Here is a 21,380-nt window from a genome sequence, read left to right as displayed (position 1 = left end):
GTGACTCAGTTTCTTCCTCTGTAAATGGTGCTATAACAATTATTATTACACACTTAAGTTAGTGATTATTCTGATGCAGGCATTGTGTTTAGCACTTCACATATACCAACTCATGTAATTCTCACTGCAACCCTAGGAGGAGGATTCTTCTTCTTTTTATTATCATTATTATTATTAGTAGTAGTAGTACAGATAAGTTACTGCCCATGGTCACACAGCTGCTCTTACCATGGCAGATCTGGGATGTTCACCAAGGCAGCCTGCTCCAGAACTGTATTCTTAACCTTTAGGCAATACTGGCTGTCTACATCATTATTAGACCATCTCATGGGTTTGTAATGACTAGATAAGAAGATCATCTATGATGGGCACTTAGCACAACCCTGGTGCACAAGGTCCCATCAATAGTGGTGACTGACTTTTCCTTGCTCCCTGCCTAAAGGTCAGATGCATGGATCCTCTCTCTATTTTTCTTCCATGCAGTTGTTTAATTGTACTCTTGCATACCATTCATAATGGGAAATGTATGGCTTCTTTAAGCAGCTTTGCCCCTTGCCACACACAGACCCTGGAGCCAGATTGCCTGGGCTTGAATCCCAGCTTTGCTACTTACTGGCTGGAAAACTGGATGTCATTATCCCATCCATTGGTGTTTCAGCTTTTTTATCTATAAAATGGTGATTTTAATAGCACACACCTTATAGGGTTGTTGAAAGAATGAAATGAGTTAATTCATGTTAAGTGCTTGGAACAGTGCCTAGCACGTAGGACACGCTATAGAAGTTGTTTGCTAAATAAATAAAAGTTCATGAATTTTGTATGTGCAATTCAAGCTGGCTTAAACAAAAAGGGATTTTTTTGGCTCAAGTCTGGGGATGAGTCTGGATCCAGAGCCTTGAATAACATCATCAGAACATTGTTTCTCTGTCTGGCTGTGTTTTCCTTTACCCTTGGCTTCATTCTTGGCAGATGGTTCTCTCAAGGAGAGAGATGGCCACCAGCAGCTCCAGACATACATCCCATCAGCTCAGTGTTCCCAGCAGAACATATGTGCCTTTCATCCAAGAGTTCTGGCATTGGCCTGGCTTGTGTCCCAGTGAGATATTCCAATTGACTAGGACCGGTCATGTGCCATCAGCTGCATTTACCACACAGACTGCCAAGTTAGGGAGAAGGTCACCTCAATGGAATCCTAGGTGCTGTACCCCAAAGTGGAAGGAATGGATATGGAGAAAGCCAGCAGTGGTCTGGTCTGCCATCCATCCTGGTTACCTGTATTAGTCAGGGTTCTCCAGAGAAACAGAACTAACAGGATATATCTAAGAGGAGATTTATTATGAGGATTGGCTCATATGATTACAGAGGCTGACAAGTTCCATGAGATGCTGGCTGTGAGCTGGAGAACGAGGAAAGCTCATAGTGTGATTCAGTCAGAGATTGGAGGCTTGAGAACCAGGAATGTCAACTGTATAATTTTCCAGTCTATGGCTACAGTCTTGAGAACTGGGTGGCTGCTAGCACCAGTCTTGAAGTTTGAAGGCCTAAGAACCAGGAGAGCTTTGATGTGCAGGGGCAGGAGAAGTCAGATATTGCAGGATGAGAAAGATTTAGCTCTTCCTGTGTCTTTTTGTTCTACTGGGACCCCCAATGGATTGGATGATGCCTCCCCACATGGTAAGGGAAGATCTTCCTTGCTCAGCCTACTGATTCAAATGCTAATCTCTTCCAGAAATACCCTCATAGACACACAGAGAAATCACATGTTATCAACTCTCTGGGTAAATTAACCATCACATCATCTTCCCTTGAGAGAAGATGCTCAAAAGGGAAGCACTTGTGAGAAGCACTCTCTCACAAGGTGCTCCTTGTGAGAGAGACTTCAGGAGATAGAGGCCTTGCTCACAATACATACTGGAAGTGCTTATAGGCAATTTCAATACAATGTCTATGTGTCTTTGGAAGAATATACAGCAAGTCAACAGCACTGCTCAAGATTCCTACTTTGGGAGACCATAGCTAGGGCTCGTTATGGCCCTATATGCCTGTGGAAGTTTCTACTGTTTTTATTTACTTACTAAACTTTTATTTTAGGTTCAGGGGTATATGTGCAGGCTTGTTATACCAGTAAACTTGTGTCCCAGGGGTTTGCTGTACAGATTATTTTGTCACCCAGATACTAAGCTTAGTACTCAATAGTTATTTTTTTATCCTCTCTCTTCTCCAACCCGTCAACCTCAAGTAGGCCTCAGTATCTGTTGTTTCCCTCTTTGTGTCCATGAGTTCTCATCTTTTGGCTCCCACTTATAAATGAGAACATGTGGTATTTGGTTTTCTGTTCCTATGTTAGTTTGCCCTACCTGAAAACCTAATGGATGAAGATCTGCATTTGAACATGAGATCTCCAAGAGTGTGTATGCACATTAAATTTCAAGAGGCAATGCTGTATTCATTCTCTAGGGTTGCCACAGTAAGGTACCACAAACTTGATGGCTTAAAACAGTAATGGCCTCCAGTTCTTTCCATGTTGCCACGAAAGACATGATCGCCTTTTTAATGGATGCATAGTATTCCATGTACATACAGGACATTTTCTTCATCTAGTCTACCATTGATGGGAATTTAGGTTGATTCCATGTCTTTGCTATTGTGAATAGTGCTGCAATGAACATTTGCATGCATGCGTCTTTACAGTAGAATGATTTATATTTCTTTGGGTATATACTCAGTAATGGGATTGCTAGATCAAATCATACTTTGGAAGATTCTACTGATTCCCCCCACTGTAGGACACACTGAGTCATGAGCTACTTGGTGTGTGTGTGTGTGCACATTCTTGTGAGTCTGACATCCTGTAACAAATCTTGCTAAAGCGAGCTAGTTGGCTGAGATTATAAGCATCATCCTGGGCATGAGATAGAATATATCTCAACAGCCATATGGGCACATGAACACAGGCCTTTGGCTATACAGGCACTGTCATCACAGCCCTGGCTACTCGAAATGTGATCTTCCAATGGCAGCATCGGCAGCATCTAGGAGCTTGTTCACATCTTTGCTGCTCAAACTGAGTCCGCAAGACCAGATGCATTGGCTTCACCTGGGAGTTCAAAGAAAACTCAAAATCTCAAGCCCAACCTGAAGACCTAATGGATGAAGATCTGCATTTTAACATGAGATCTCCAAGAGTATGTATGCACATTAAATTTCAAGAGGCACTGCTGTATTCATTCTCTAGGGTTGCCACAGTAAGGTACCACAAACTTGATGGCTTAAAACAATAGAAATGTATTCTCTCATGGTTCCAGAGGCTAGAAGTCCAAAATCAAGGTGGTGGCAGGCTGGGCATGGTGGTTCATGCCTGTAATCCCAGCACTTTGGGAGGCCAAGGTGGGAGGATCACTTGAGCTCAGGAGTTAGAGACCAGCTTAGGCAACAGAGCAAGACCCCATCTCTACCAAAAATTTGAAACTTAGGCAGGCATGGTGGCATGTGCCTATAGTCCAGGCTATTCAGGAGGCTGAGGTAGGAGGACCACTTGAGCCTGGAAGGTTGAGGCTGCAGTGAGCAGTGATCACATCACTGTATCCCAGCCTGGGTGACAGAGTGAGACCCTGTCTCAAAAAAAAATAAAAAAATGTTGGCAGAGTTGGCTCTTTCTGAGGGCTTGGCAGGAGATGCCTATTAACAAAGACCTGGAACATTTCTGTAACTTTATTTTTGTAAACAATCTTGTAAATTTGGAAAGAATATGGCAGGTCTAGAATAAGACTTGGAGATGTCTATTTTTGCAAAGTGATTCATGTGTTCAGGCAGCATACCTAAGAGTATCCTTAGCTTTTCAGCCAATCCAGTCCCAGTGCAGGGCCACCACGAGAACAATCTGGGAATGTTCCTTACTTTGGCTGCCACTAGAATCACCTGAGGAGCTTTAAAAATACAAATACCTAAATCCCACTCTCAGAGATTCCAGTATAATACGTCCCAGACATTGCCTGGGTATCAGGATTTTAAAATAATTCCTAGGTGATTCCAATCTGTTGCTAAATTTGAGGACCAATGGGATAGATTTTGTGTGTGTGTGCGGCCTGGTCTCACTCTGTTACCCAGGCTGGAGCACAGTAGTGCAATCGTGGCTCGCTGCAGCATCCACTCCCAGGTTCAAGTAATGCTTGTGCCTCAGCCTCTCAAGTAGGTGGGACTATAGGTGTGCACTACCACACCTGGATAATTTTTGTATTTTTTGTAGAGACAGCTATGTTGCCCAGGCTGGTCTCAAACTCCTGATCTCAAGCAATCCACCTCCCTGAGCCTCCCAAAGTGCTGGAATTACAGGTGTGAGCTATTGTGCCCAGCTGGGATAGATGTTCTTGTTTCTACATGTTACAAATGAAGGAGATCCGGCCATTCTTCCAAATAAGGAAGTAGGACACAAGTCCTACCTTTTGCCCAAAGTACATACTTTAAAATTTCCCTTTGTGGAGGTCTGTAAATGTTTTAATTTTGCTACCATTCATAAAATATGAATGCAGACAGATCCCTAAATAATAGCATTTTAGGCTTTTTACAGTTCTTATATGAAAAATGAGGGTGTCATGAAAAAGTACATGAATGTATATATTTAGCATTATTCCCCAACTCTCCAATAATCATGAACTTCTTTATTTCTCCTTGTAGTTCTGTCAATTTTTGACGTATATCTTGAGGTATATATAGTGCTTATAAATTTAAAATTATTTCTTCTCAGTAAATGAATCTTTATCATAATAACTGACTTCCTTTTCCCTAGTAAGGCTTTTTATCTGGAAGTCTATTTTCCCCTCAGATATTAATGCAGCTCTATCAGTTAGCTTTCTTTCACTCCATAGTTGCATAGTATATTTTCCCCCTTCAACTTTCAAATTTTCTGTATCTTATGTTTTAGATGAATGTCTTGAATGGAATACATTTGGATTTTTTAAAATTTACATGATAATCTTTCTTTTTAATTAGAGCATTTAGTCCATTTACATTTAATGTAATTATTGGTATACATACTTTGGTGATAAAAATATTTAACAACTCCCAGAGTACTTTGTGGGGTTTGCAATTCTTAAAAATGACCATGAGAGGGCGACTCCAGAAGATGCACAGGCATTTATCGCCTTGAAGAGACAGAAGAAACCATGCTCACTCTCTGGGGTTCCACTACTACTTCTGAGGTTCTTCCCTACAATGTCTGGGCATCCTCTGGGCAGGGGAGAACAAGAATATGGGCTGGAGGACAGGAGTGTGGTGGGCTGGGGGACACAGAAACAGTCCCACAGGGTTAGGGTGGCTGAAGGCACTCAGCAGGCCCAAAGCAATGGCTATTTACCAACTCAAAAAGAAAAATTTCAGTATTTCAATAACCAGCACTGTTATATAAGCAATTCAGAACGATATCAGATCAGACCTGTTGATATATTGGGTGTAAATCAACTATTTGCTTTGTGTTATTGTGTTCAGTTTTAAAGCCTGTTATTAATAAATTTATTTATTTATTCTTTTTTTAAAGACAAGGGCTTTCTTTGTCACTCAGGCTAAAATGCAGTGGCATGATCATGACTCACTGCAGCTTTGATCTTCCTGGGCTCAATCGATTCTCCCAACTCAGCCTCCCCAAGTAGCTGGGACTACAGGTGTGCACCATGCCCTGCTATTTTTTTGTATTTTTCGTAGAGACTGGGTTCCACCATGTTGCCTATGCTGGTCTCAAACTCCTGAGCTCAAGCAATCTACTCACCTGGCCTCCCAAAATGCTGGGATTTACAAGTGTAAACCATCATACCTGGCCATGTTTCTTCTCTGACAATATAAGGGCCTCCCAGCATCTTAATTCCATTTACCCTCAACCTCTACTAACTTAATGTTGTATACTTTAATCCCTCATATATTTTTAAATCCATAAAATTATTTGTATTGTCCTTTGAAGACATCATCTATTAATACCACCTTCTTTTCTCTTCATATAATCTTGCAGCCCTGTTAATCTGAGATCATTTTCTTTCTGCTTGAAGTACATGCTTTACAATTTCCATTTGTGAAGGTCTGTAAATGTTTTTATTTTGCCATCATTCATAAAAGATGTTTCTCTGAAGATAGAATTATAGGTTGGCAATTAATTTCTCTCAAAACGCCGAAGACATTTTTCCACCATTGTTCTCTGGAAGCTGTCAGTCTATTACTTTAATAAAATTACAGATGTTCCTTGACTTAATGAAGGGGCTGCAACCCAATAAATCCACTGTAATTTGAAAATATCCTAAATTGAAAATGCATTTATTACACCTAACCTACCAAATGTCATCGTTTAGCCTAGCCTACCTTAACCATTATCAGAACACTTACATCAGCCCACAGTTGGGCAAAATCTTTGAACAAAAAGCCTATTTTATAATAGAGTGTTGAGGATCTCATGCAATTTATTAATGTTCTGCTGAATGAGTGTCACTTTGCATCACCATAAAGTCAAAAAAATCATAAGTCAAACCATCATAAGTCAAACCACATACAGATGGGGACCATATATAATGTGGCTTTTTCCCTCTGTCTTTTTCTTTCTAAATATCACCATTGTGTCTTGGTGTGGAATTATTTTTATTTATCCTGCTTGAAATTTACTGAGCTTCTGTTTCTGGTGGTTTGGTATCTTTCTGAAAGAATCATTTCTTTTACCTCTCTTTTCTGAGACTCTGATTAAATGAATGTTAGACCTTCTCCTAGGATCTAACAATCTTTCCTGCACCTCCAATCTTTTCCTCTTTGTGCTTCATTCAGGATAATCTCTTCAGTTGTACCTGTCATTTCATAAATGCTTTTTCAGTTGTGTCCAATGTGATCTTAAACACAATAATTTTGAGTACTGTAGTTTTCATTTCTAGAAGTTGTGTTTTTTAAAAAAACTCATTTATGGTATGCGGCTCATGCCTGTAATTCCAGCACTTTGGGAGGTTGAGGCGAGTGGATCGCTTAAAGTCAGGCATTTGAGACCAGCCTGACCAACCTGGTGAAACCCAGTTTCTACTAAAAATAAAAAATTAGCCAGTTATGGTGGTGTGGGTCTGTAATCCCAGCTACTTGGGAGGCTGAGGCAGGAGAATCGCTTGAACCTGGGAGGCAGAGGTTGCAGTGAGTCAGCATCATACCACTGCACTCCAGCCTGGGCAAAAAGAGTAAAACTGCATCTCAAAAAAACAAAAAACAAAAAAGAAACCACCTAGTTACATCACATTTATAGTATCCTATTCTCTGCAGTTATCTCCAAATCTGACTTTTTTCAATTTGATATGTATAGTTTTTAAAAATAATCTGTCTGATAATTCTACCTTTGAGTTTCTGTCTCCATTGTCCACTGTTCCTGTTTCATTTGGTTATCTTTGACTATGCGCTAGCTATTATACAAAAAAATTATTTGAAGGATCATTTGAAGCCTAGGATGAAAGTGTCTTCCTTTATATAGAATTTTCTTTTATTTCTGGCATGTCTGGGATCACCATAAACCAAGTTCAATGCTTGAGGTTTCCTGGAGGGCTGAGTTATTCAAGCTGCAATTCAAGCTGCAAGTACTTTGATGGCTCACCTACTTGTAATTCATGTTTACCTAGAAGGTGTAGTCCTCTGGGGGATCTCAGCTTATTGTGGAGAGGATCTACAGTTATACTCCCTATTGTGAGTGGCCCTGAGTATTGATTTCTGTCTCCCTTGCCCCCACTAAGCTCTCAAAACCAGTTCCAAATTTGGCTGACCTAGCGAATATTCTCAGGATACAGGTGGCTTTGTACTCATTTACCTCTCTGGGTTTTCATTTTCCCATCAGTCTCTTCCTGGTAATTCCTTACTATCACACCAACTCTTAGAAGGCCTTGAAAGACTGTACTTATTTAGTAGTTTTTAAGTTGTTTTCAGTAGAAAACCCGGTCCAAATGACCTAGCCCATCATTACTGGAAACAGGAAGCCATGTAATATCTTTCATGGCATACAGCAGGCATTCAATAAAGAATGGCTGAATTAGTAGAATTATCATAATTTCCCAAATGATATGGTTTGACCATGTCCCCACCCAAATCTCATCTTGAATTGTAGCTCCCACATTTCCCCTGTGTCGTGGGAGGGACATGGTGGGAGGTAATTGAATCATGGATGGGGGTGGGTCTTTCTCATGTTGTTCTTGTGATAGTAAATCTCAAGAGATCTGATGGTTTCATAAAGGGGAGTTTCCCTGAACAGGCTCTCATTCTCTCTTGTCTGGCATCAGGTAAGATATGCCTTTCACTTTCTACCATGATTATGAGGTCTCCCAAGCCACGTGGAACTGTGAGTCCATTAAACCTCTTTTTCTTTATTAATTATCTGTTCTCCTTGGAGTCATTTAACAGGAATTATCAGCAGCATGAAAACGAACTAATACACCAAACATGGTACCTTTTTTTGGGGGGTCTGTCTTTATTTGCAGAGGCTGTTTCCTACTCTTAGGATATATTTCTCCTTCCCTATACCCAATCTGAGAATGTCCACATTCTACCATTGGACCAGGTTCAAAACAAATGTGACCTTTTCCTAAAAGCTTTTCCTGTTTTCCCTCCTTACCCAAATCTGAATCCTATCTCTTCCTTCTCTAAACTCTCATGAGATCTAATATATATCATTCTCTGGGTAATTAACTAGAGAGCAATGTATTTATACACCTGCTTATCTCTCCTATAAATGTACACATTCTTATCATTTCTGGCTTCTAAAGAAACCCCTCACTTGCTCTCCGATTCAGCATAAATTACAAACAGATTTTTTTTGGACATATTATATATCTAGTGCTTTTAGTTCTGGTCTACTTGGGGATGATTCTATGAACATTTAGACTGCCATACTGCAGGAAGCTGAATTTCATTTATTCTAATAAACCCTTCCATTTGTACAGCACTTTAGAGTTAATAGGGTAATGTCACACATGTGAGTTTTTGTAAACTTTAGCAGCCTCTAACTTCAGTGCTGCTATCATCATGCCGCAAATGAGAAGTAGAGGACACAAGAGACTAAATAATATGTCACAGCAGAGCCTCAAAGCCAGAAATGGAACCCAAGTCTTTTCTCTCCAAGTCCAGGGCTCACTCCAGGACACCACAGGTGCTGCTTCTAAGATGTGTGCCGTTACTACAACCACACCTGGGAAGCAGACATTCTACACAGGAACGTATATGTGGTGCAGGATTCAGGTTGCAGGCAGTGGACAGAAGGATGGGCTACATGAGGTTCCACATACGCACTTCTCAGAAGGTTCTGCTTTTTTTAGTCCTACTTACCTCACCACTTTGGTCCCATTTCTCACAACCTGCATGTCCACCATGCAGCCCCCGGTCACATAGGCTGCTAGGTTCAACTCTGAGAATTCAGCCTGAAGGAGAAAGCAAAACAAAAAAAGGATTCATCAAATACCAATGGTAGTAACAATGGTTAACACATACTGGGTATTTAGAGTTGCCAAATACACCTTTAAAGCTCACTTCAAACTTAGGAAGTTGGTAATATTATTTTCATCTTTCTTTTTGAAAGATGAGGAAGCTGGGGCTCTGAGAGGCCTGGTGACAAGTCCAAGACAGCATAATTAATACAAGGCCAAATTGGATTCAGGTTCATGTGTCTCTGATTAAAGGACCTATGCTTTTAATCCTTGCTAATTTCTGCCTCTTTTAAGGTGGAAGAAGCAACTATAGCTCCAAGACTAGAACGTGCCAGATGCTGTTCAATGGGACATTTTCTCTAGATTTTTTTTTACCTTCATATTCTACAGTAGTATGGCATCATGACTCCATGATAATTTATTGCTATTAATGGACCCATCCCCCACCCTGGTCATCTGCCCAGTTTTCTTTGCTTGGTAATGCTCCATCCATCTGGTTACAGCAGCAGCATCATGTTTGTTCACTGACATACTGCCCTTTTGGTCACAGTTGATGGGGTAAGCATCTGACTTGAAATGGAAGAATGAGATATCCTTCCCTGAGAGTTTGAATTAATGAGTGAGTGAGTCATGCAGTTTCTTTTTTGGTGGTTGTATCTTTAATGCACAACCTTGGGTGCCATTTAGGACCATGTTTTCTGCCATCTGCACTGGGAAAGCACAGAAGACCAGGGTGGGGGGGGGGGTGGAGAGAGAGAGAGAGAAAGAGAGAGGAATGTCACAGTCACCAAGACAGGGGCAGGGGCAAGAGATGATGTTTATGTGCCAGCTACAGACCTACTTTGGATTTTGTGAGTTCATCTTTTGGGTTGCCTATTTGTTTAAGCAAGGCTTTTGTGGATTTCTGTTGCTTACAGCCAGAATCCTATGGCATACATCTCTCTTACCAGATGACACGATCCTTGGGATTTCTTGCTATGATCATCTGTCTTAAGTCTTTCAGGGCTGCTTTAACAGGTGGATTAAAAAGCATAAATTCATTCCCCACAGTTCTGGAGGCTAGAAGTCCAAAATCAAGGTGCTGATAGGGCTGGTTCCTGCTGAGGGCTGTAAGGGAAGGATGTGTTCCAGACCTCTCTCCTTGGCTTGTAGGTGGCCATCTGCTCCCTGTGTCTCCTTACATTGTCCTCCTTCTATATCCAAAGCTCCTCTTCTTATAAGGACACCAGTCATATATGCCACTTTCACTTCATTATTTTATTTTAATTTATTTTATTTTATTGAGACAGAGTCTTGTTCTGTCACTCAGGCTGGAGTGCAGTGCTGTGATCTCAGCTCACTGTAACCTTCGCCTCCCGGGTTCAAGTGATTCTCCTGCCTCAGCCTCCTGAGTAGCTGGGATAACAGGCACCCGCCACCATGCCCAGCTAATTTTCGTATTTTCTGTAGAGACAGGGCTTCACCATGCTGGTCAGTCTGGTCTCAAATTTCTGACCTCATAATCAGCCCGCCTTGGCCTCACAAAGTGCTGGAATTACAGGTGTGAGCCACCATACCCGGCCCACCCTTAATTTAATGGCCTCACTTTGAGTTGATTACCTCTTTAAAGACCCTATCTCCAAATAAGGTCACATTCTACTGTGGGTTAGGACTTCAACATATGAATTTTCGGGGTCACAAGTCAACCTATAACACCATCAGCTAAAGTGCACAGCACCAAACTGTGCCTTATACACAGTAGATACCAAAAGCAATTTCTTTGTGTTTAATGGATAAACATAACCACTCACTTGTATAAGGCACTCACTATGTGCCAGGTACTGGCCTAAGCACTTTACATATATGAATTTATTTAATCCTCGCACTTGTCCAGTTGAGGAAATGGAGGCAGAGACAAATAATGTGCACAACATCACATAGTAGGTAGCAGATCTGGTTTTTAAACCCAGGCAGCATGGCTCCAGGGCCTGTGCTTTTAACTGCCACCCTCCACGTCCTGCACTGTTCAGCTGAATGAGGCATTTGGTGGGTTATAACTGGGAATTTTAGGGACCCAAGAAACAACCCATTTGAAGAAACAAGTTTACATTGAAGGGAAATATCATTTCATGGTGATTTAACTGTATCTCCTTGGAGTCATTTAACAGGAATTATGACCAAAGACCCAGCCATCTCCCCAGATAGCATTAAAGCAAACTGGGAGTACTTAGCCTTTTGCTGTAATTAATAACCTCATTATGCTGTGGCAAGGTGAAAAGAAAAGATCACTGTAAATGAGTCCAGGTTAGTAAATAGTGGTAATGATCTAGTTATTAAGTCTAACGCCTTAAAAATTCAGTCCTATCATGTTCAAGATTCTTAGTTGGCAAGGTCACAAAGAAGAATTAAGAAGAAAAGTTGTTGCGTATGTGTGCAGATAAAAAGACATTAGAATAAAGATGCAAAACAGGATACCTGGTCACCAAATATATGCAGAGAGGGAGTGAAACAGAATCTTGGAAGATAGAATCTCTGATTCAAAAGTGGCAAAGACCCAAGGGCTGTCTTGCTACCCAAATGGAAAGAGAGATACCTGGAGAGAAGTCACACTCAGGCTTCGATATACAAGTTAGAGGTTCATCTTGTTCAGAGGGGGGTGTCTAGAGTTATTTCTCAGTTGTGGTTTATGAATAATTACAAGAGATAACTTCCTGGGCTGCAAGGTAGCCAGCCTCTGTGGGATCAAGCAGAGAGCTGGCCTAGCAAAGAAAAGGGGCATTCTTCTGTATTTAACTGTCTAAAACCTTCAACACCATGGAAATGAACACAGAGGTGTCCAAACCACCTCCCCTTCAAGACGGCTCGATAGCTTTCATGGTAGAATATGGAAGAGCCACGATTTGGAAGACTCTTACAGCTCTCGTAAAAACTGTAGTGAATTGAATTGTATTTCTCAAAAAGCTATGTCCAAGTCCTAATCTCTAATACCTGTGAATGTGACCTCTTTGGGAACTAGGGTCTTTTCAAATGTAATTCAGTTAAGGATATCAAGATGAAATCTTAGATTGGTGCGAGTTGCAGGGAAGGCACACCAAATCCACTAACAAGTCCTTAGAAGAAAGGAGAAGAGGAAAAGACAGAAAGACACAGGAAAGAGGACCATAGGAAGACAGCAGCAGAGATGGAGTGATGCTGCCACAAGCCAAGAAATGCCGAGAGTCTCTAGAAGCTGGAGGAGCTAAGGAAGGATTCTCCCCTAGAGCCTTCAGAGGGTGTGCACCTCTGCTGAAATCTTGATTTGGGAATTCTGGCCTCCAGAACTGGAAGAAAATAAATTTCTGTTGTTTTAAGCCACTCAGTTTATGGTAATTATTAGAACAGTCCTGGAAACTAGGAAACTAAAACAGTAACTCTGGGAATTGAATGCAATTTCAGTAACATATTCAAAGTCACCAGGGCTCAAAGAAGGTCATTGTGGCTGGGTAAAACTCCTTTATCCACTTCACCAAACACATGCACATAGAAATCTGCACCCACATTCATTCTTTCTCTCTCCTCCCCCTACACACAAACAAAAACGTTAGTTATTCACCTATGTCACAAAAAGGTTATTATCAGAATTACTTAAATTTTCTGCATTAGCTAACCTTTTGACCGCAAATTATTTTGACATCCACTGTTTTTGGTGTGATTTTTTTTTCTTTTTTGAGATGGAGTTTCTCTCTTGTTGACCAGGCTAGAGTGAAATGGCGCAATCTGGGCTCACTGCGACCTCCGCCTCTCAGGTTCAAGCAATTCTCCTGCCTCAGCCTCCAGAATAGCTGGGATCATAGGCATCTGCCACCTCATCCAGCTCATTTTTGTATTTTTAGTAAAGACAGGGTTTCACCACATTAGCCAGGCTGGTATTGAACTCCTGACCTCAGGGCGATCCACCCACCTCAGCTTCCCAAAATGCTGGGATTACAGGCGTGAGCCACCACACTCAGCCAGTGTGGTGTCATTTTAATACTACACATTAGGCACTATGTTATGGATAAATGAGTACTCAGAGAGACCACATTCACATGTAAGCTATTCAATATATTAGCTGATGAGTTTAGTCAAGTTACTAACTGATTTGAATATCAGTTTTGACATCTTTAAAGTGGAGATAATATCAATAATATCTATCTTTAAATGTTTTTATGATGATTCAAGACAATGTATATGAAACATCTAGCACAAGGCTGAGACTCAGTAAATAGTTGCCATTATTATTTTCAAATATTCCATTGTCTTGGTCAGCTTAAACTGAAAGCATCGAAACTGGTGTATGCTGAAAAAGAACAACTCCTTCAGCTATTTATAACATATACATTTAAAATATATATTGAGGTGTAAAATATAACGACTTCTGCATATGGCAACAATGAAGTACCAGAGAATACACATACACTCCCATCTTAAACAACAAGAAAGCCAGACAAACTGCATTAAGTATCAGTTTTCAGGAACTAGACAACAGACATCTCAGGACTATGATTCCTGCAAAAAGGAAGCGAACAAAATTATCCCTATGTTTATCCTAGCTTACTGCCTAGAGGCAGTTTCCAGGCAGCAGAGCAGCATGGGAGAATACAAAAAGAGTTCATCGGTTTCACTGAGTTGAAGATACACAGATTGAAGTTCACGGTAGCCATGGTGGCTAAAATTTGCAGGACAAAGTATAGGGAAAGACGGATCTGCATAGAAAACAACAACAACAACAACAACAACAACAAAAAACAAACAGAAAAAGGAACCTCACAAACCCCAGGAGGATCTACATCTTTTGCTGAGTACTAATTTGAGCATACATGAAACTAATCAAGGCCAGGAAAAAGCCATCAGGAAACAATCTCCAGAATCCACAAGGCTGGGAATAATCAACGTGCTCACCAGCTAGAGGGCAAAGACCTTGTCATATGAATAGGTTACTCAAAAATTTCATAGTGGGATTAAATTATCCCTGGCCAAAAGCATGCTCTGGGTCTAGGGCGACCAGCTTGTCCTGGTTTCCCTTGGGCTTTCCCAGCTTTAAAACTAGAAGTCCCATTTCTCAGAAACCCTTCAATCCCAGTTTTAAAGTGAAGGTCCCATGTCTTGGAAAACTCCTTAGTCTCAGGCAAACTAGAATAATTGATCATTCCATGTAGATCTGTCCCAAGAAAAGCTTAAAAGCAAGTCTTGAATGGATCAAGTTTATTACAAGTAACTTAATGGCATCTCAGAACAAACTAAACCACTATTTAAAGGAATCTAACAAAACCCAGCACCCAACACATCAAATTCACAACATAAAAGCAGTGACATTCAATCATAAATTACCCGGCATACAAAGAAGCAGGAGAATATGACCCATAACAAGGAGAAATCAACCAATAGAAACAGATGCAGGAGAGATGGTGGGAAGAGCAGAAATGGAATTAAAACAACTATTATAAAGAGATCCTCAAGAATATAGAGGGAAATAACACAATGGGAAAGAAAGAAAAATATTTTTAAAATTAAAAATGAAACTTCTAGAGATAAAAATTATAATATCTGAAATAGAAAATGTACTGCTAGGATTAACCACAGATGAGATACTTGTATCAATATGTTCTCACACTGCTATCAACCACCTGAGACTAGGTAGTTTATAAAGAAAAGAGGTGTAATCAGCTCACAGTTGTGTCAGCTGAACAGACTTCTGCTTCTGGGGCGGTGTCAGGAAAACTTACAATCATCATGGAAAGCAAAGGGGGAAGCAAGTACCAGCCTCACAAGTCAGAGGAATATGAGAGAGAGGGCAAAGGGGGAAGCGCTACACACTTTTAATCACCCAGATCCTGTGAGAACTCTATCAGAATAGCAAGGGGGATGGTGCTAAATCATTAGAAACCACCCCTGTTATCCAATCACCTTCTGCCAGGCCCTACCTCCAACAATGGGGATTAGAATTCAACATGAGATTTAGGTGGGGCACAGAGCCAAGCCATATCACACTGCAGAAAACAATGCTAGTGAACTTGAAGATAAACCAATAAAAACAATCCAAAATAAAGCACAGAGACAAAAATACTAAAAAAAAAATAAGAAAGAAAGAAAGAAGAGTGAGTTATGGATATTAAATAGTCTAAAGTCTCGGTAGAGACATAAAAAATAATTTTTTTTAAATGACCAAAATTATACTGGGCACAGTGCCTCACACCTGTAATCCCAGCACTTTGGGAGGCTGAGGCAGGCAGATCACCTGAGGTTGGGAGTTCGAGACCAACCTGATCAACATGGAGAAACCCCATCTCTACTAAAAATACAAAATTAGCTGGGCATGGTGGTGCATGCCTGTAATCCCAGCTACTTGGGAGGCTAAGGCGGGAGAATTGCTTGTATCTGGGAGGTGGAGGTTGCAGTGAGCCAAGATCATGCCATTGTACTCCAGCCTAGGCAACAAGAGCAAAACTCCAACTTAAATTAAAAAAAAAATGGCCAAAATTTTTGCACATTTGATGAAAACTTGACCCAACAAGTTCAATGAATCATTAGCAGAAGAAACAAAGAAAATAAACAACAGGGCATATAATAATCAACTTATTAACAAGTGATGATGAGAAAATCTTCAAAGCAGCCAGAGGGGGGAGAATATATTTTATATAAAGAGAAACAAAGATGAAAATGATAGAAACTTCTTGTGAGAAAATAGAAAACTAGAAAACAGTAGTAAATCTTCTGTAAAGAACTAAAAAAACAAAAAAAACAAAAAAAAGGAAAAGAAAACCAACCAAAAAACAACTGTCAATATAGAATATTATACCCAGTAAAATTATCTTTTAAAAGTGAAGGCATAGGCCAGGCACAGTGGCTCATGCCTATAATCCCAGCACTTTGGGAGGCCAAGGCAGGTAAATCACCTGAGGTCAGGAGTTTAAGACCAGCCTGACCAACATGGTAAAACCTCACTTCTACTAAAAATACAAAAAATCAGCCAGGTGTGGTGGCACACACCTGTAGTCCCAGCTACTTGGGAAGCTGAGGCACAAGAATCACTTGAACCTGGGATATGGAGGTTGCAATGAGCAGAGATTACACCACTGCACTCCAGCCTAGATGACAGAGTGAGACTCTGTCTCAAAAAAAAAAAAAAAGTGAAGGCACAATAAAGACTTTTTCAGACAAAGAAAAGTTGAATTTATTATAAGTCCAAAATATGTTAAAGGAAGCTCTTCAGATAGAAGGACCATGGTACCAGATAGATATTTGTATCAACACAAAATAAAGAGTTCTAGCTATGATATATATGTGGATAAATACAAAACATTTATTTTTCAGTTTAAAAATCTCCTATAAAAGATTACTAACTGTTTAAAGCAAAATATTGCACTGCATTATGGGAGTTTATAACCTGTAGAAGTAAAATGTACAACAACAAGGACACAATGAGAGGGAATTGAAATGGAAATACACTGCTGAAAGGTTATCATGCTCTATGTGAATGAAGTGGAATACTATTTGGAGGTAGATACTGACGAGCTAAAGATGTATATTTTAAACCATAGAACAGTACCTTGAAAAGGAAATATAGACAAAATAAATGCAATAAAGTATACAGATTTTAAGTTTATAGCTTGAAGAAGTTTAATCTATTTATGCTGTGTAATCAATCCTCAGATCAAGATAGAGATCATTTCTAGAACCCTTGAATGCTTCCTCATTCTCATTCCAGCTGATATTGCCCCCACACCATGATGCTACCATTTTAATTTCTTCTATCTCCATAGATTAGCTTTATATGTTCATGAACTTGCTATAAATGAAATCTCACAGTACAAGAACCTTGGTATTTGCCTTCTTTCATATCCGTGATTCATTCATGCTATTGTGGTTAGCAGCAGTCATTCTTTTATTTCTGCATAGTATTTCATTGGCTGAATATTCAATAATGTGCTTATCCATTCTGTCAATAATAGACACTTTAACTATTTCTACTGATTGGCTACTAAGAAAAAGTTGCTATGCACCTTCTTATACATCTCTTTTGGTGGACAAATACATTGATTTTCCTTGGGTATATATCTAGAAGTGGAATTGCCGGGTCAAAGGAAAGGCATAGAGTATTTATAAGATATAGATGGAGAATTTTCCAAAGTGGTTTTGCCAATTTAGATACCCATGAGCAACATGAGAATTATAGTTGCTCTATGTCTTTTCAACACTTGGTATTGTCAATATTTTTAATTTTAGCCATTCTTCAGGTGGGTGTGTAGTAATAGTACATTGTGGTTTTAGTTTGCATTTCTCTGATGATTAATGACACTGACCACATTTTCATGTGCTAATTAACAATTTAGGTAATTTATTTACTTATTTATATTGAGACAGAGTATCACCCTTGTTTGCCCAGGATGGAGTGCAATGGTGCCATCTCAGCTCACCAAAACCTCTGCCTCTTGGGTTCAAGCAATTCTCCTGCCTCAGCCTCTCAAACAGCTGGGATTACAGGCATGCAACACCACACTCGCTAATTTTGTATTTTTAGTAGAGATTGGGTTTCTCCATGTTGGTCAGGCTGGTCTTAAACTCCTGACCTCAGGTGATCCGCCCACCTCAGCCTTCCAAAGTGCTGGGATTACAGGCGTAAGCCACTGTGCCCAGCAACAATTTAGGTAATTTAATTTGGGGAAGTGCCTGTTCAAGATTTTTGTTTATATTTTTATTTTTGTTTGCATTTATCTTATTAATTTGTAAGAGGTATCTTAAAATACATTCTAGATATGAGTTCTTTGCTGGATATAGTCATTTGAAAATTTCTTCTTCCATTCTGTGACTTGTGTCTTAATTTTCTTAAGTTTTTAATGAAGAAAATATTTATACTGTAACAAATATTGTACTTCATATGTGTATATGAAGTATAATTTAATATGTTTTTATTATCTTTAGCTCAAAAAATGTTCGCCCATCCCAAGGTGATGTAAGCACTCTCAATATATTACAGAATATATTTATACTGTAATAAAGATTATACTTTATATATACATACGAAATACAATTTAATATGTTTTTACAGGTAATGTTTTTATTATTTTTAGTTTAAAAAATGTTTGCCTATCCCAAGGTGATGTAGGCACTCTCAATGTTTCCTGCTAGAAGCTTCTTTGTTGTATATTTCACATTAGGTCTGTAATCCATCTAGAATTTTAAAATATATATTATGTGAGGTGGGACTTAAGGTTTAGTTTTTTCTCATATGGCTATTCATACACTTTGGTACCATTTATTGAAATGAGCACTCCTTCTTAAAAGAATTGCATTGGTGCCTTTGCCAGTCCATTTAGAAATGGACTCATTTCTAAATTCTCTACTTTATTCTATTTATTAATTTGTCTATCCTGTTTCAAGTTGCCTCAATTAATGTAGCTTTACAGTGAGTCTTGACATCAGATAGTATAATATCCTAAGACAGAAGTGACTCAAGTCCTAGTGATGACAGGAGCAAAGGCAAGGTAGGATGACCACCTTCTGTCCCCTTAACCTACTGATCAGATAAAACGTCTTCCTATTTACTCACTGCAAAATACACATAGACACTGGTCAATCAGACGACCTCAAAGGCTCTGCCCTGAATAAACTGATTGTACATTTCTCTAACAATATTGACTAAATAGAATGTTCTACTATTCCTTGCTTTGCACTCAACCCATCATTGCAGCCAGACCTTTCAAAGACCTCCTCAAGGAAGTCCCCACTTCTCTTAACGGTTAAGAAAACGTGTTTTTTTTTTTTTAATTAAAAAAAACCCACAATTCCCAACAGCTTGTTAGTATAGTCTGCTGGTTGAGAGGGTGATAAATGGAGGAGAAAAAGCAGATCTATTCATCTATTCTTTTAGATCATCACCTATACTGAGGAACAGCTCTTACAGCATCTTACTATTGCCATGCTCACACACCTCTAAAGATTTCTCTTTGCTTTATAATGAACTTTCACATCTCAGCATGGTTCTAAACATTCTTTACCATTTTAACTACTTTTCCACCTTGCTGAAAGCGTGAGCCCACTCTCTCATTTGCATTATTTTTGGTGCATTTGTTGCTAGCCAGTGCATTTTAAAAAGTTTTTTCCCTTATTTTTAACAGAACATAATATATTGCTTTGGAAAATGAAGATGGCTACATGTAATCCTGGTTGTTTTAGGAGGGAAAATAGCCATGTTATACATTTGTAGGAGATTACCTCTAGACATCATTAAGGACAAATTGGTTTTAATTCTTTGGTCTCTAGATGGGACTATATATAGGCACAGACAGAGCTCTTGATATTTTGCTACTCTTGTTAAACTAGCTGTGAGAGGTTTTCTACATTGATCTCAATGATAACTGAATGTACTGGACTATCTGAGCTTTTCTGTTTGTGTATAACTCTTTAAACATGTATTTGGAGGAATGAAGAAATAGTGGAAAAAGGATTGGCCTGAAGTCTGGAGACCAGAGATCTAAATCTTGAATTTGACATTGACCCAGTGTATGGCCTTAGGCAAACCTCTCACTTTCTCTCTACTCTTTAACTCTCTTCATCTTTAAATTAAAGAGCTATAATTAATTGAGTCAATTATGTCCATGGTCTATTTAATTGTTATATGTCTGTCTTTTTCTCAACCAATGTTCCCTGACTATGATCAAAGAAATCATCCATTATTATAGCATACTTTACGAGAAAGAAATGCCAAGTGGGAATATTTTTTAAAAGAAAGCTGTTCCAGCTCCTGGCACACAGTAGGTATTCGAAAATACTTATCACAAAAAATATCGTTTTTCTGTTTTACTGATGAATGGATACCCAAACACATTAAGTAATTTGCCTTCTGAAACTGCATTGCCAGGACCTCCAGACTGTGACAATGAGGAGGATGTTTTCAGGCAGAGAGCAGGGGAAGGGCTCAAACTAAGTTTCTATGAATAAGAGCACAGGTAAGAACACAGGGCTATGGGGCCAATGGAATGGTGAGATGTCATTTTTAGCTGGGACATGGAGTATATGGAAGAATATAATAGAAGGCAAAGGTTGCTGGGAGACCACTTCATGAAGATTTTGAGTTCTACGTGAAGGAACATAGGTATTACTCTATAGCATATTCGTCTTCTATTGCTACCATAAAAAATTACCACAAATTTAATGTCTTCAAACAACACAAACTTATTTTATCTCACTGCTATGTAAGTCAGAAGTCCAGGTTAGCTTGACTGGTTTCTCTGTTCTGTGTTGCACAAGTCCCAAATCAAGGTGTTAGGCAGCTGGGCTCTTATTGCAAGGCTCTGGGAAGAAGCTGCTTCCAGGTTCCTCCAAGTTACTGGCAGAAGTCAGCTATCTGCAATTATAGGACTGAGGTCTTCTCTTCCTGGGAGAGACTCCCAGCTGCTTAGGGTAGTGTGCTTTCCTTAGGGTGTTGTACTCTCATCTTCAAACTAGTAATGGCACATTGAGTCCTTTTCACTTTTCAGATTTTTACTTCTCGTCTGCCACATCTCCATCTCTAGTGTGAGAAAGTTTTCTACTTTAAAGGACTTGTATGGTTAGATGGGGTCTAGTTGGATACTCAGAATCCTCTCCCCATCTTAAGGTCCATAACTATAACCACATCTGCTAATTTCCTTTTGAGTAACATTTTCACAGGTTCCAGGGACTAGGGCATAGACACGGTAGGGGGCTACTAGGAAACACTAAGGGTTGCAGAGGAGGGAAGTGACTCAATTCCTAACAAATATTTATACAGGATGTTCTAAGTTCCAGGCTCTGTTATAGGTGCTAGATATCACTGGAATCATCCACTAAGAATATCTCTTTGACATTCTCCTAGGTCAGAAGGAGGTACAGGTTGAATATCTCTTATCTGAAATGCTTGGGACCAGAAGTGTTTCGTCTTTTGGATTTTTTTTTCAGATTTTGAAATATTTGAAGTATAAATATTTATAGGCAAATAAATACTTAGCA

At 39.5% G+C, this 21,380-nt stretch overlaps 1 protein-coding gene across 7 annotated transcripts in view; it reads right to left on the bottom strand.

The window, feature by feature from the left end:
• Positions 1-21,380, bottom strand: part of SYN3 (synapsin III) — a 503,620-nt gene that overhangs the window by 374,630 nt on the left and 107,610 nt on the right. For all 7 annotated transcript variants that reach the window (XM_035270622.3, XM_009009764.6, XM_035270659.3 and 4 more), the window contains one exon: positions 9,316-9,407. In XM_035270622.3, coding sequence (XP_035126513.1) covers positions 9,316-9,407 — 92 coding nt within the window. The remainder of the gene's footprint in view (positions 1-9,315; positions 9,408-21,380) is intronic.

Source organism: Callithrix jacchus, chromosome 1 (genome assembly GCF_049354715.1).
Source record: "Callithrix jacchus isolate 240 chromosome 1, calJac240_pri, whole genome shotgun sequence".
Lineage (NCBI taxonomy): Eukaryota > Metazoa > Chordata > Mammalia > Primates > Cebidae > Callithrix > Callithrix jacchus.
The sequence above is the reverse complement of the archived record's forward strand: the minus strand, read 5'-3'. Positions and strand labels throughout refer to the sequence as shown.